A 14499-nucleotide genomic window follows, 5' to 3' on the forward strand; every position below is an offset into this window, starting at 1 on the left:
GAGATCCCGCTGCCGTGAATTTTCCAGAATCATACTTACTCAAGACGATCTAGAAATAGAGAATTCTTCAGTGTTGCTCGGCTTATAACACCTGTAATAATTTTTGGAGTGACGCTAGACCCTTTGAGCGTAATAGACCTAGCGTAACCATAGCCCTAATTACTAGTATCTCACACCTCTGCTCATGACATCATAACCTAAAGATCAGACTTTTAGCATTGCTGGGGCAGCTAATAGTTGTAAGAACATCACTATATTTAGAAGAATCAACACTGACGAGAAGGTGAAGAACGCTCGGCGATGTCCTGTACTCACATTGTGTGTGATGCCAACATCCTTTCAATTGATCTACCGATGATGTATCTTATCTAATGTTCATCAGTGAAAGGGCTTGAAATATATTGCTTCGTTAATTAACATCGATTTTTATATAATTTTATTGAAAATTGTTTCATTCAGGTCGAAAAACTTCGCTGAGGTTGGGCGCTAAATCAAGGTTTAGGGGCGAGGGGGCTAAAAATTAGGGCTACTCCCATGTTGGTGACACTGAAGTTTGAAATAACAACCTCACAACGACTGCCCATCTTAAATATCATCACATCGCTATCATTGTCGCCGTCATTGTCGCCGTCATTGTCGCCGTCATTATTACGATTCTCATCATTTGATCTCTTGAATTTGGATCACAACCGCCTCCAATCTTATCACCATGTAATATGTGTCAATTTATTCCGCGAAGCAAATTTTGACCATTGAATATTTACGATTGGAGTTAGGTATCCAGAGTTTGATGAGACAACAGCGCTCTATCAATGAAAATTGTTTCCACGTACTCAATGGTTTCAAGTTAAGATGAATACCAATTGTAATTACATATGGAGCGATACTTGGTACTTTCTCCCGTCTTCATGATTTGATATGTATTTTTCCAATACCAGCTTCTGCCAATGTTTGTTCTGCACTGGATTTTATTCCGCTTTATTCAGATCGATCATCGTGCATATTTTTCTTTGCCGGAAATCTTCAATGGAGTTATAATTCAATTGCGACATTAATAGTCCTTCCGTCCCAATCAGAATTTACCCAACAAGTAAGCTTTCGGTATAGTTTTGTTGCGGGAACCGTATTTCGCCATTGAGCCACGGAGAATTTGGGAAATTTGCGGGGTATCGTTGTAGTTGACGATAGAGCCAGACTTGTGAAGATACTTTATCACACATCTTCACCCAATTTTTGTTCATGAGGTTGTTGACGTTCTTTGCTCTCACATACTACAGTTTGAGTCATGTTATCTAAATATTTGTTTCTCGTTCCTTTATTGGTTGAGAGCTGTATAGCTTTCCCGTTCCTAAACTCCTTTTCGCCTAGACAAACAGGAACCAAATATCTTTTTTCCTTGTGAGGATAACTCAGCTATTTTTGAGGGACATTATTAATCAATATTGCTAGCGGTGACTCGTACACAAGAACACTCTTCTCGATAACTGGTACGAAACCTTCTGCAGAAAATCCGATTGGAAATCCTCCGTTTCCAGGCACTACAACAGATGCGGGTCTCAATTGGATCGATTATTTGGTCACCGCATACAATACCTCCTTAACACTATCATATAATTTCGCTGTTGGAGGCTCAACAGTGGATAACAATGTCGTTCCTTCCATTACAAACGGTGCTAAATCACTCGTTGAACAAACCGCAATCTTCACTGCTAATCTTGCACCAAAACCTTCATATGCCCCATGGACTTCGGCCAATACACTTTTCGCTGTATGGTTTGGTATCAATGATATCGATCTCAGTTATACAAGTTCTAATGAGAATACACTATTTACGGAGATCTTCGATACCTACTGGAAGCAGCTTGACATAATGTATTACTACGGAGGTAGAAACTTTGCATTGCTGACAGTCCCACGTGAGTCTCTCTCATGGTGCTTCATTTGACGATCATGAATCAAGAATTGACTGGAGTGAATAGCCACCAACAAGACCCCCAGAGTTCTAGGATTGAACAGTACTTCACAAGCGGCGTATGCCTCAAGCATTGCAGCTTGGAATACTCTTGTCAAAAACACGGCCACTCAGTTCCAATCCGAAAGATCTGGGACTACTGTCAAAGTGATCGATACTTCAGTAAGTCAAAACTGTGACCTGGATTTTCGTACATAACTCACACAGCTTCACAGATTCCTTTCAACACTGCCCTAAATAACCCAACAGCTTATGGTTCCCCAAATGCAGTTTGTTATAACACAAATGGAGTGAGTTGTTTGTGGTGGAACAGCTTTCACCCTGGTCAAGCGGTTCAAAAGTTGGCTGCTGCAGCATTTGCAGGAGCTTATAGTGGTACATTCTTCTGATCACTGATCATCGTTGGAGATCTCATTGAGTATATATTTTGCAACACAATTGGAAAGATAGAGCCCTTCCTTCATTTAGCATATGGTATATGCGAAGTGAGACGATCAAAGCAATGGAACGAAATTTGGTGCACACGTGCTTTTCAATATGCTACTAGATCCTTCATATGATGATGAACATTCATGTGCGTATCTAGACTTAAGTTCTCTTTCTTTTCTCATGGCTCGCAAGACTAAATCATACCCGAAGTACCAAGATGTAAGCCTTTCAGTGGCTAGGTAGCTCAGTAAGCTCGTATCCAAGACTTTCGGAGCCATTGGTCGGGCTACCTATTATCGAACAGTTTGTCATCGTTTCGTACTTACTGTACCGCATGACAGCAAAATTACATTAAGCACATTGGCCCTTGAAGAAAAACGGTAGTGGGAATGTTTGAATCTCTATGCGTATGCTGTTTGATATACTTGATATGATGTATTCTCTCGACTTTATTAACTTACGTTCAGTATCTACCCTGTAGAACTCTTAAATTGAGTCTAGAGTGATTCTATCTTCGTAAATCATGAGTAGTGTGAGCATGAACGTCATTGGGGAGTCAAACACTCAATGTGATTCACGAAGATTTCAAGAGAGATTCAATATTATTCTACATTTCCGTAGATTATTGTCTTACTACGGACTCTCATCTCAACTAGGGGAGCTGTTCGTCGCTGTTCACGTTGGCGCATCTATGTCTTCTTTATCTACACATCCTGAGGTCAGCATTGTAAGACAAATAGACTAGGTTACAGAATCTTGTAATTTTTTATATCAAAAGCCCAATACTTCGTCCCATCATTCTCCCCATAAATTTTCAGTCTCGCTATCCAACACTCGACATCCACGAAAGCGAAATCACTAATCCAACAATGCATTCCAGAAATTCAGCCTCGATATCCCTCTTCTTCAGCCTCACTGCCACCGCCGCCCTTTCAATCTCAGCAGTAATTTCAGAAAGTCAACTCAATCTCTAGAACGATTCCACATATTCAATTCCCCACGAAGAAATAACTCTACCCACCGACGGAACATGTGATAATCTTCCTCTTCCCAGCGCGCAATCAATTTCTGCAGCTATTACTGTTCCTGGTTGTATTTCTCCTAGTATTTATTTATGTAGATGTTTCTTGTTTCTTTGACTTGAATCCTGATATGGTGTCTGAATAGTTCATGGATTTACTTCTTTTGATTTTGGGGGTAAAATCTTACAAGTCTTTTGTTCACTGTCATTACCTACCTAGTATTAGAATCACATAGAATTATCTGAATAGTTCATTGGTGGAGCGATTTGATTGTGCTATCGTACTGCCAAATCCTGCTCTCGCACTGTTGTTCCCTTCACAGCAAGCAGGCACATTGCCGTTTCTCGCCCAATTCCTACTAGCTGAATACGACCTCAACATGGATGTATATAAAGCTCATATTAGACTCTCTAGAATTTATTTCATCAAGCTTTGGCAAGTATGCTTCCGCTCGTCACTCCATACTCCCTGTGTCCTTCCATGATTCGTCTTCAACGACTACCAGCTGCATTCATGATGAACTTCTCAGGTAGTCTTGGCGTGCATCCTCTAATGCTCTCTGCCAGCCCGATCCGAGAACCACCTTTTGGAACATTGATTCGACCTCCGGAACGTGAAAAGGGGCTCCTGTAAGCTTTTCTATATTTCTCGCAGAAATCGAAATCCGTGAAAGTAGCAGTTTAATCTCATCGTAGTACGCAAGTCTGGGAGCCGGGCTAAGATTGTAATTTTCGAAGTCTTGTAAGTCTTCAACATATCCCCATTGCAGGACTGTAATTGCGCCATGAAGACGGACTGGCTCAAAAAAATCAGATCGTCCTGTTCACCGGCTTTAGAATGGTCTTTGAACACCACCGTCAATTCCTTGAGACTTGTAAAATAACAAAAAATGACGGATATGAACTTGACAAAATCGATGTCATGTTTGTTTTCACGACCCACTCCAGAAAACTCGGTAACCAGGACTTCTATGGCTAGGAATTTGACCTTTTCCCAATCTTTCTGTCTTCCACCATCTAGCCCGTAAACCAGTGAATTGTAGAAACTCAGTTTATTGGAGGCGATGTGCATATCTCTATGGCTAAGAAAGAGAGTATCCAGCTCAAAATTAAAGAACACCATTGGTTCTGCAATTCCAAATGCAAAGGAGTATCTCTTCTCCACGAGCATTCTCAAATCGCAGTTGACTGATAATAATGCAGCAATGCTAGGGGGTAGAGACTGTGGCGAATACATGCCGATTAGATTATCATCCAGATCTCTTTGTGGTTCTTTCATATGCCAATTATACCCTTGATCAATGGATCCCTGTTCGTAGGGAGGTATCGTGGCATCATAATTAATATTTCGAAAAAATTCCATAGTTAGGATGGGAGCTTGCCCTCCAGTACAGCCAATGGTCGTCATCTCTCGAGTTAATGAGTACGGCATCACTTTGCGACGTACAGGATGCAAGACGTACATACTGTCGACTAAATAGCCAAGGAACCTTTATATTTGCCAACGGTCTTTCTCAACTCATCCGTGAAGGCGTGGTGCTTCATATTTTGCCATCGCTTCACCCATGTAAAGCCATTGTTCACACATTCGTCTGGAGCTTAAGCTCGTCTCTTCCTGATATCTAGTTGATTAGACGCAGATATTGCCATTCACCGCGCGTGAAAACTCTCCACAATTCGCCCTTAGGACAAGTTGCCCTAGATATAAGTAGATGATCACAGCTCGCAAGTTATCTGCTCATAAATCTCATATTTTGAATTTATACCGACAATTGGCGCATAGTACAATTTCTATAGTCATCATGGCCACAACACAGCAATTTAAAGCCCCATACGTGTATAGTATGTTATCTTCGCTTTGATATGTCTAATATCAACCTAATTAGGATCCAATGAGTTAGAGACCAGAACAAGGAGGCCGGAGAACATGTCGGGGAAAAGTCTGCCAATGAACTACATTAAATGCATGCCAGATGAGGATAATATGAGACCCCTAGAAAAGATGAAAGAGCGAGCATATGACCTGGAATCACAGGCAGTATGAGGGGAAACAGGTATAACGAGCACATTTGGAAAAGAAAAAAACTCAGGAAAGATTTCAAAAAATAAAAATTTGCTCATTCGTTGGTCGGACTTGCGTCCATTCTGAGCATCAGATGCATGGCATTGAGATAAGCACCTTGCATCAAGTGTTCTCGCAAGTCCCTAAAAAGGCATTTTCGATTTCACCTGCTGTTGCAAATGAGAATTATCCTATAGATAGATCAATAAGACGGTGAACAACGTCTGCACTACGATTGAGAAATATCCAATATTCAAGTAATCGAAAATAAAATCACACAAAAGTGGTGTCGAAGCAGGTGGAGAACGTTCAAGGGTCTACTAATCTTGGCCCCGCACCCACCATTGATCGCCTTCTTTAACGGTCTCGCCTCATACCGTGCATGCTGCACGTTAACTAACCTTTCAATCGCCTAGCGATCTCGCTGCGGCTCGGATATCCAAATCAAGTTTCGAGTCTGGTGGAATCCACACGGAAGTTTCCGACGAGCTGACAATAACAGTAACGATGCATATCGTTAGAGTGAACACTTTTTCAATTGTGGATTGTGCAAATCAGAGATCGAGGAAGTTCTTTATCTCTAGGTGTGGTTTATGTAATTGTATGCAGGGCACTTACCCATGTATGTATGCATGTTATCCAGATTCTCGTAATCGACTGATGCCAAGAATTCGCTGTAAATGCATCGCAGCGATTTGATGCATATACCGTTCACAACGGAGCTGAGATGCAGCCCGATGAAAGGGGAAGGCATTATTCATATGAGATATTTTGGGTGGCAATGTATAAGAGAAAGAATATTATAAATACCTCGTGATATTACGACGTTGAGAAAATACAGATCAACAACACAAACGTCAAGAACAGTATTAGGATATCAATTTTACGAGACTCCTCTCATATTCAGAAACAGATCCAAGAATCTAGTCAGCATGCAATTCTCAACCATATTTGCCATCTTCGCCGGCCTCACTCTTGTCGCTGCACGTCCAACAACTCCTGCTGCACTTCAAGCTCGCGTGGAGGAATGCAGTTGTTCTGATGCGCAAGGCGCTTATGCTGTCTGCTTGTTGGAGAGTTGTGGCCATGGTTGCACAGATGAAGATTTCGCACCTTGTGTCGCCAGTGTTGGTATGTCGCTGCTTAGATAATATGATATGTGTAACAATGCTGATTGTTTGCAGAGGCTGAATGCATCACGGATTGGACTACTTGCCCATTGCCACCTGCGTAGAGGCAAGTGGAGTTGATCGTGAAGGGATGATGAAATAAAATGAAATGAAATTGGATGATATTTATGATTTATGATGGGATGTTAAAATGATGATCTGGGAATGAGAAGGATTTAGCGGTAATCCATTGACACTTTGAGAGCCCGTATTAGAAGGGTTTTTGATTGGCATGAGTTTCCTGTTTTCAGCGGTGGAATCTCAGGATGACTTAATGATATGAAAAGAAAAATGAAAAAATGAGCCAAAATAATTGAGTGGAGAATTACCTGAATAATCATGTGTGATAATTGAAACCACATCAAATCTATGGCCGAGGAACCAGCTTGACCTCAGTCAATTTCATCTAACCAGTTGGCCTTGAGGTCATCAAAAGCATCCTTAGTAATTTGGAAGAAAGATAGCATCGTGCCAACAGTGATATAGCAAAACACACACCAAGAGCAACTTCTTCCCGAACGGATAAACCAACCACTTCATTTCTCAGGTGACACACGGAGTCTCCAATCGAAAAATCTCGTAAAGATAACAGTAAAGATGTAGACATTATGAATCAGGTTCGTTTAGAGCTTGCTTGTCCTCTGCTCCTCGCACAACTCATTGAGGAATAACCTGGATGGACAAGTTCACCTTCATCGTGCCCTATTGTGGGAGACCAGCATTGGACCATGCCAAAGTCTGTTCTATAATTGGGAGAAAATCAGCGTTCGAGCAACGATTATCAGCCTTCTTTCTTAAGAAATTCACGTTCATTAGTAGAAATGACCTCCTTCTTTGCGTCTTTGCGTCTTTGCGTCTTTGCATCTTTTAGACGCTTTCGAGACAGCGTGTGAAAGAGAATCCATGGTCGATCTAACTTCATCAGACGAGTAAGAACTCGACGTAGAATTTTTACTAAAGAGCGGTTGTTAGATATGACTATGATGTCGATGGATATTTACTCAAGGTCAACTGCACGAGGAATAACCTTTCTTTGGGTTCGGTATAGCCGCGGCCCTGTCTGAAAGCTTTTTTGAGTGAGCCTCGCTGGATGATAGAGAGATCTAGCGCAGACACTAGTAGGCAGCGGTAGCTAATACAAGATTCTTGAGAGATACTAAAATCTTTGAGATTGTAAGAAGTTAGAAACGAGATGCAGATTGAAAAGATTGTGTGCTATGCAGCTTGACGCCTAGCGGGAGCACATTTTTATTTGACTCGATAGTTGGAAAGAGACAATATTTGAGCAGCATAAGGCCATATAATCATCCTCCGACATCAAGAACGAATGCCACTCTACCTTTTAATCTTCAAGAATTCCGATGTGTCGGCAACAACAGAATTGTTTCTTGTGAGGTTGAGCAATTCTTTGGCCGAAATTGTTCCGCGCCAGCGGAATTCTCTGGAAAGAGCTTGAACGCCCTAGTATTACTAGCGTCAAACACCTGAATCATCATCACTTGTCAAAACCTCAAACGTTACCACGATAATTTCTAACTACGAGTACTTATACTAGGTACCTATCTACAACATTCAAAATTTTCAGATGAGAACTTCTGCCGTATACATACCAACTATGAAACTCTTTACAATGAGGATTGGAAGCTACAAGTGTGCATCCATTGACAGAGAATGAATGGTTTCGTTTGTGCTACCAATTTTCCTCAATGGCTCCAAGGCTTATCATGGAGTAACCTACATATGGTATCAGATCCGATGGCCAACCTTAATTTGGAGATCCTTCTCGATTCTCGCTGTACATGCATATCATCTCAACAAATAGTCAGATCACCGGCTCATGGTGCCCCAGACCCCCGTTTGGATTGGACAATCAAATGAGTGCTTCAGCTTGCATCTGTCAGCCACAGCTTTATAAACCCTAGCTACTCATCATTCAACCCAGAATTTACGATAAAATAATCTTTCACTCTATATGAATGGTGCTTCCTTTTGGTGGACGATTTACTTCATACTTTCGAGGGAAAAGAATGCAAAGCGATAGAATTAGATGCCAGCGAAATGGTCGGCCAGTCATCGTCAGTTGCTTTGCGAAATGCCATGGTAACACCATCTCGGAAAAGTAATATGGGCTTCAGGTAAATACACCACACACAAGCCAAGATTCGATTTCTACAGCTCATTTAAATGACTCGGCATGTAAGTACATGATATGCAACAGATAGCCTTCACGTAAAGATAGGTGTCAGTAGATCTTCAACAGGAGATTAATAACTACATAACCCCCAAAAATCTATAGAGCGAGGAGGAAACACCAACATTTTATAGAGTTTCGATCAACTTCTCTGCATGCTCGTTTTCATCCATTACGACAAAACATGTTCAAGCGACCTTTTTACTTTTCACTCGCGGCAACTTTTGCCTACATAGCATATTTATATGCCGGAACTTCAACACAGAGTGAAGAAAATCACGTCGCGAAAAAGATTGGAGAATGGCGTGGAAAGAATAACACTGTCTTATTTGTCACTAATAGTGAACATGGATTTGCAAATGTCTTTTTGGCGACTAGTCATGCTTTACTCACGGAGTACAATGATCTCGATATCCATTTCGCAACGTTTGACAAACTAAAGGATGACATTACTTCCATCTCTGATTTCGCACTAAAAACGGGAAGTGAAAGAACTATTACTTTCCACGAATTGAAAGGTCCATCATACAAGAAATCTTTGAACGGTGGTGGTTTCAACGTTGATTTGGCGATCAACTAACCTTCACTCGCCGATTTCAACAAATTTTGCAGTAACTTGGAAAAAATGGTGATGCCCTGGACGGCTCCCGATTATCTTGATATCTACAGAGAGATCTCTGATATATTGGATACTGTAGATCCAGTTATTGTGGCTGTAGATCCAATATTTGGTCCTGGCGTTGATGCTGTAAGAGCTCAGGGACGTAATCATGTTATCATCTCACCAAATACACTGAAAGATAGTTTTGCAAAGTATCAACCTTGGGGAGCTGTACTTTGGAAGTATCCAGTGTAAGCAAATCAAATTTTCCGTCACAAATTGTACTCACAAATTTAGTTTGAGTTCCGCATTTCCATATCCAGTGCCCTGGCACCTCATTCCTTCAAACATATACAGGAACCTGCGTCTCGCATACAGTGTGCTATTCGCTCCAACTACTTCTTTCAAGCGCGCATATCTCAAAGAAGACGGAATTGAAACCCCCTTGGATTTTTTCACCGTATATCACAAAGACTATCCATGGATATCCCAAAGTTCTCAAGAACTCGAATACCCTCTCGACATCATTCCCGAGAATGTGGTCCAATGCGGACCTATTTTTCTTTCAACAGCCACAGCTGCAGAACAAGATCCAGAATTATCTGAACGGCCTAAAAGTTCCCTAACAGTCTTGATAAATCTAGGAAGCGTGGTAGACTACGATCTCAGTGCCGCAACCGAGATGACAAAAGCGATCAGAATTCTACTCGACAATACTGCCGTCCAGGTACTGTGGAAATTCAACAAACGCCACCCATTCAGCGATGAATTTCTCGATATACTCTCTCCGGATCTCGAATCAGGACGTGTAAGGATGTCCAAATGGATAAAAGTCGATCCGGCCGTCTTGTTAGAGACAGGAAATATCATTGCTTCAGTCCATCATGGAGGAGCAAATTGTTTCTACGAAGCTATTGGGACGGGAATTCCTCAAGTCGTATTACCCCTGTGGGTCGATCTTTATGATTATGCCGTAAAGGCTGAGTACCTGGGTGTGGGAGTTTGGGGTAGTAGGAAGGCGGCTCCTTATGTAAGTGTCCTTTTCCAAGTCATTTTACATTCAGCGATTTCTGATACCAGAGCAGTGGAAAGCGGACGAATTAAGCACTGCATTCTTAAAAGTCGTAGGGGATAGCAAAGAGGCAATTTCGATGCGCAAAAAAGCAAGGGAATTAAGCTTACCATACAAAGCAAAGCCAGGTCGCATAACCGCGGCTCACGAACTGGCAAAACTAGCACGATCCTCGGGCTCGTCACTGTGATTTAGAATCCGAGAGCGGATTCTATGACTAATCGTATCGTATACCAATGAGTTATGAATGGGAACTTTTTATGAATTTCACTTCCTTCATATCATTCGAAATAACCTTGGAAATAACAGTCTAGACACTTTCTAAATATGGTGGCGCAGATCACCTTGGTTCCTGTCGCTCCCGCCACCTCTGCTTCCCCGCTAAGACATTGCATCGTCATAGACGCTAGGCATATCCCTTGGCACATAGCTAAGTACATAATAAGGATGGAGAAGTATTGTTTTTCTTTCTGGTACTCTTATCCTAAAAAAACATTTATTTTCGAAATCCCTTCAATCAATCAATTCAATCCAATCCATTGATCAAACATCTACAATAACCAAAGAAAAATGTATCTCCCAAATACCCAAAGTATTTTGACCGCAGGTCTCGCTATGACCGGCACCCTCACCAAACGTATGTTTTCCTCTCCCTCTCCCTCTCCATTCCTTGCCACTCCCTCTCCAAACCCCTACTAACCCCCCTCAGCAAAAGAAGTAGCCTCCGGACACGTCCTCGACTACGCGGTTGAAAGCTGTCTCGACAGCGACAACAACCAACGCTGCACGGCGCCCTTCCTCGTGACGGGCGATTCCTGCTACAAAATTGAATGGAGCACCGACGGCGTGCTGTCTCACACTACTGTCGAAGTACGTGATGCGGGCAGCGACGAGATCGTGTATTATCGCGATACGAATGGCGAGTGGGAGAGTAAGAAGGGAGAATTGGTGTATTTGGATTTCAAACCAAAGGTGCCAGGACAGGGGAATAATACGGTGGATTGGAGTGTTACTACTTGTAAATAGGTTTGGGGTGGGATGTGTATGGGTGGGTAAACGGATTGGAGAGGGTATTGGCGTATCAAGTGGTATTGGTGTGTAATGGGGCGAATGTAATGTACGATAACTAATGTAAAGTTGATGTATTTTTTTTGCTGTGACATTCTATGACATGAAATCAAAGATTCCTTCATTTGTATTTTTTTGATCAAAATCTTGTGGTGATTCCAGTATGGATTCATAAATACAATCAAGTCCATTTCAAAGCACACGGCTCTTAGATGCTCTTGCCATAACATTGTCCAAACAATTAAGGCAAACTAAGGAAGAGTTCCAACAATTTTGGATAATTAGGCGTTCCAAGTCCGGTAACAGGATCCCATCTACAGCACATCATCAAATCAGCAAGCTCCTCGCCAATGAGCATCGAAAGAATAGTAAGAAGAAACATACCCAGACACAGCACTAAACCCAGCAGTACCACAGTTAGGATTACTTCCATTGGTGATATCATTCAACACATGAGGATTTGCATAAAGAACCGGATTAATAAATCCTACAGTGGACTTTCCGACAGCGAGTCGTTCCTCGTTGATCTAAGATTGGTAAGTGTATGTTAGTTGAGTGAAAGGATAGGAAAACAGAGATTCTCATACCAAGTTAATGACGGAAGAGAAAATGGGTGTGCCTAGAAGGTTTTAGTAAGAACTAAAAGAGGATATTTGGATCGAAGAAGACATACTTGCACTGGTACCCCCGTTCAAAGTGAAGTTTCCTCCGAGGAATGTAGCAATGTTGTCTCCATTTGCAGAAACGTCTGGAATACCTCTTCCAGCACGATTGTATACTCCGCCATTAGCCCCTATACTAGTATTGCTACCGGAGCTGGCTTCATAGTATGGATAAGAAGGGTTATGATTCTTGAAATATCTGTAACGGCCTGTCAGAAAAGAGCTTTATTATCGTGAAGGGGGAAACTACGATGCCACAGCCTCTTTTTGATACGAGGGAATTTCATAGACATTACTAAATCCTCCCCCAGAAGAATATGCATTTCTGTATGGTTGGCCTTTGAGATCGTTGGCGGCACTTTCGGGCTCGAAAACTGTATGACCAGGGTAAACTTTCGTGGCACCAACTGCTGTGACGTATGGGCAACTATCAAGTGTTAGTCTTGAACCATACGCTGATAATCGAATGGATTCCGAATGTGAATAACTGAAGGTACGTACTTGACAGGAAATTGAGGATTAAAAATTGTTGAATCCGAACCCAAACATCCACTGTCTGAAGCATCACCAGGAACTCCACCAACACCGAAGTCTCCTGAAGAATACAGGAATGTATGTCCCTGAAGTCCAAGTTTCATATACCTATCTTAATGTAAGTATCTCATCACTCAATGTGTGATAAGTTTATATACTCATTGCATTGTCTCTTCTGATAGTATTCAGGAAGATCTATTTCTGCTTCGCCATAGGATGTTGAGACTACATTTGTGGGTTTGTAGACACCACACATTAATTTTCCTTTGTATCCATCGGCGGCGGAATCCGGGTAGATAGGGTCAAGAACAGGGTCATTGCCAGTTTCCCCATAGGCTGAGTATGTGCAGTATGACTGAAAAGATCGTCAGTAACACATCTTGAGGTTGAGGAAGAAGGAAACATGCCCCATCAATAGCATCGAGAAATACATTGAATGCGCCCACAGTGGGGTTCTCGGTGGAGTAGTTAATATCATCCGTTTGATAGAGTACCAGTTTTTGAGGATATAATAAGGGATATGCCAATTCAAAATCTAAAAGACTTTCTCCACCTCCTTCCTCAACAGAGACTGGAGCCACGGCACCGTCCACAAAATTAGGGATTGGATGTGTACCCTTGGGAATGTATGGAGTGTAATTAGCAAAGAATAAATCCAAGTCTTCTTGATCATAAAAGTCTCCCTCTTCCCAAATACCCATTGCATTGTTGGGACTCGCTTTGCTGGCAAGAGGTATACGATAGAGGGCTCTGATACATTCTGGGGTGATAACCTCATTACAAGTCGCCAATGAACTCGAGTTGTGATGTGAATAGCCTCCGGATGGACTTTTTGGTCGTCGTAAGGGTTCGTGGTCTTTACCTTTACTTCCACCAAGAATGTTACGTTTTGATGCTGATTTCTTCTTCGTGGAGATTAATTTAACACCGGGAGTAATGTAATCCACGTGTGGTTGAACATGAGCTGGAAGGTGGTATCTATGGGATATTGTTTAGCTGGTTTCACGAGTAGATTGCAGTTCTGATTGCTGTTGCATACGAATCAATGAAAATGGTGGCTCACTCATCACATGCAGCAGCTATTTCATCAGTTGAAGAATGCTCATATGTATAGTACTGAGCATTGAGTAAATTCTCCAGTTCGCTCGTCGTCGCATCGAATGCATACCATCCCTTTGTATCGGAGTGAACAATTCGACTAGCGGCAATTCCTGAGTCGACTAGCCAATCTCGTACAGTATTGATTGTCTCCTCTGAAGGGGCAAACATTTCATGTACCTGCTCAGCCGTCCAATGCTTTCCATAATTTGAGGATTTTGGATGCGAACTGTCAAGTAATCAGCATAATGGAGGGATGAAAGATATAACCCTCATATCCATTCCATCGTGAACTACTTACACATCCATAAGAAAGTCATGTCCCTTCTCGAGGTTACCCTGGGATAAACCAATACGCACAGGAAGTAAAGTCGTGCTCGCAATCCGGTCACGTTTTATCCATTGTGTATGAGGTGTGTTTCGCTTCTCGTGGGAAACAAATGAACGAGTGGAAAGAATATCAGAGGTCGGAAGAACAGCAGCAATAATTCCAGGAACCGATAATGCAATTGAGGCAAAATGATGGAAATGCATTTTGATTGAACGAACGAACAAACGAGCTTGGCAAATATCAGGGGCAATACCTACAGACAAAAGCTTATGTACTTTTTGAAGCTCTT

At 41.9% G+C, this 14499-nt stretch overlaps 7 protein-coding genes across 7 annotated transcripts; 5 read left to right on the forward strand and 2 right to left on the reverse strand.

Moving 5' to 3' along the window:
• The first annotated feature begins 1195 nt into the window (after positions 1–1195).
• EAE97_010047 (uncharacterized protein) lies at positions 1196–2480 on the forward strand. Its single transcript, XM_038880562.1, has 4 exons — positions 1196–1398; positions 1450–1916; positions 1980–2134; positions 2188–2480. The coding sequence occupies exons 1-4, from the start codon at positions 1286–1288 to the stop codon at positions 2359–2361; spliced, it is 909 nt and encodes a 302-aa protein (XP_038728608.1). The 5' UTR covers positions 1196–1285; the 3' UTR covers positions 2362–2480.
• Positions 2481–3934: 1454 nt separating this feature from the next.
• Positions 3935–4830, reverse strand: EAE97_010048 (uncharacterized protein; the record flags this gene model as incomplete). The annotated part of the gene is made up of 2 exons (XM_038880563.1): positions 3935–4218; positions 4251–4830. The coding sequence occupies 2 exons, from the start codon at positions 4828–4830 to the stop codon at positions 3935–3937; spliced, it is 864 nt and encodes a 287-aa protein (XP_038728609.1).
• A 1586-nt stretch (positions 4831–6416) lies between these two features.
• Positions 6417–6718, forward strand: EAE97_010049 (uncharacterized protein; the record flags this gene model as incomplete). Its single annotated transcript, XM_038880564.1, has 2 exons — positions 6417–6615; positions 6669–6718. 2 exons carry the CDS (start codon positions 6417–6419, stop codon positions 6716–6718), a joined length of 249 nt encoding a protein of 82 aa, XP_038728610.1.
• Positions 6719–9028: 2310 nt separating this feature from the next.
• EAE97_010050 (uncharacterized protein) lies at positions 9029–9424 on the forward strand (the record flags this gene model as incomplete). The annotated part of the gene is made up of 1 exon (XM_038880565.1): positions 9029–9424. One exon carries the CDS (start codon positions 9029–9031, stop codon positions 9422–9424), a length of 396 nt encoding a protein of 131 aa, XP_038728611.1.
• Positions 9425–9469: 45 nt separating this feature from the next.
• Positions 9470–10707, forward strand: EAE97_010051 (uncharacterized protein; the record flags this gene model as incomplete). The annotated part of the gene is made up of 3 exons (XM_038880566.1): positions 9470–9696; positions 9743–10475; positions 10531–10707. The coding sequence occupies 3 exons, from the start codon at positions 9470–9472 to the stop codon at positions 10705–10707; spliced, it is 1137 nt and encodes a 378-aa protein (XP_038728612.1).
• A 380-nt stretch (positions 10708–11087) lies between these two features.
• EAE97_010052 (uncharacterized protein) lies at positions 11088–11658 on the forward strand (the record flags this gene model as incomplete). The annotated part of the gene is made up of 2 exons (XM_038880567.1): positions 11088–11154; positions 11227–11658. 2 exons carry the CDS (start codon positions 11088–11090, stop codon positions 11541–11543), a joined length of 384 nt encoding a protein of 127 aa, XP_038728613.1. The 3' UTR covers positions 11544–11658.
• A 168-nt stretch (positions 11659–11826) lies between these two features.
• On the reverse strand, positions 11827–14413 carry EAE97_010053 (uncharacterized protein; the record flags this gene model as incomplete). The annotated part of the gene is made up of 10 exons (XM_038880568.1): positions 11827–11899; positions 11970–12112; positions 12173–12204; positions 12259–12446; positions 12498–12674; positions 12749–12889; positions 12940–13136; positions 13189–13759; positions 13845–14108; positions 14181–14413. 10 exons carry the CDS (start codon positions 14411–14413, stop codon positions 11827–11829), a joined length of 2019 nt encoding a protein of 672 aa, XP_038728614.1.
• Between the last annotated feature and the right edge of the window lie 86 nt (positions 14414–14499).

The sequence above is a fragment of the Botrytis byssoidea genome (genome assembly GCF_014898295.1).
Source record: "Botrytis byssoidea strain MUCL 94 chromosome Unknown BBYS_025, whole genome shotgun sequence".
Lineage (NCBI taxonomy): Eukaryota > Fungi > Ascomycota > Leotiomycetes > Helotiales > Sclerotiniaceae > Botrytis > Botrytis byssoidea.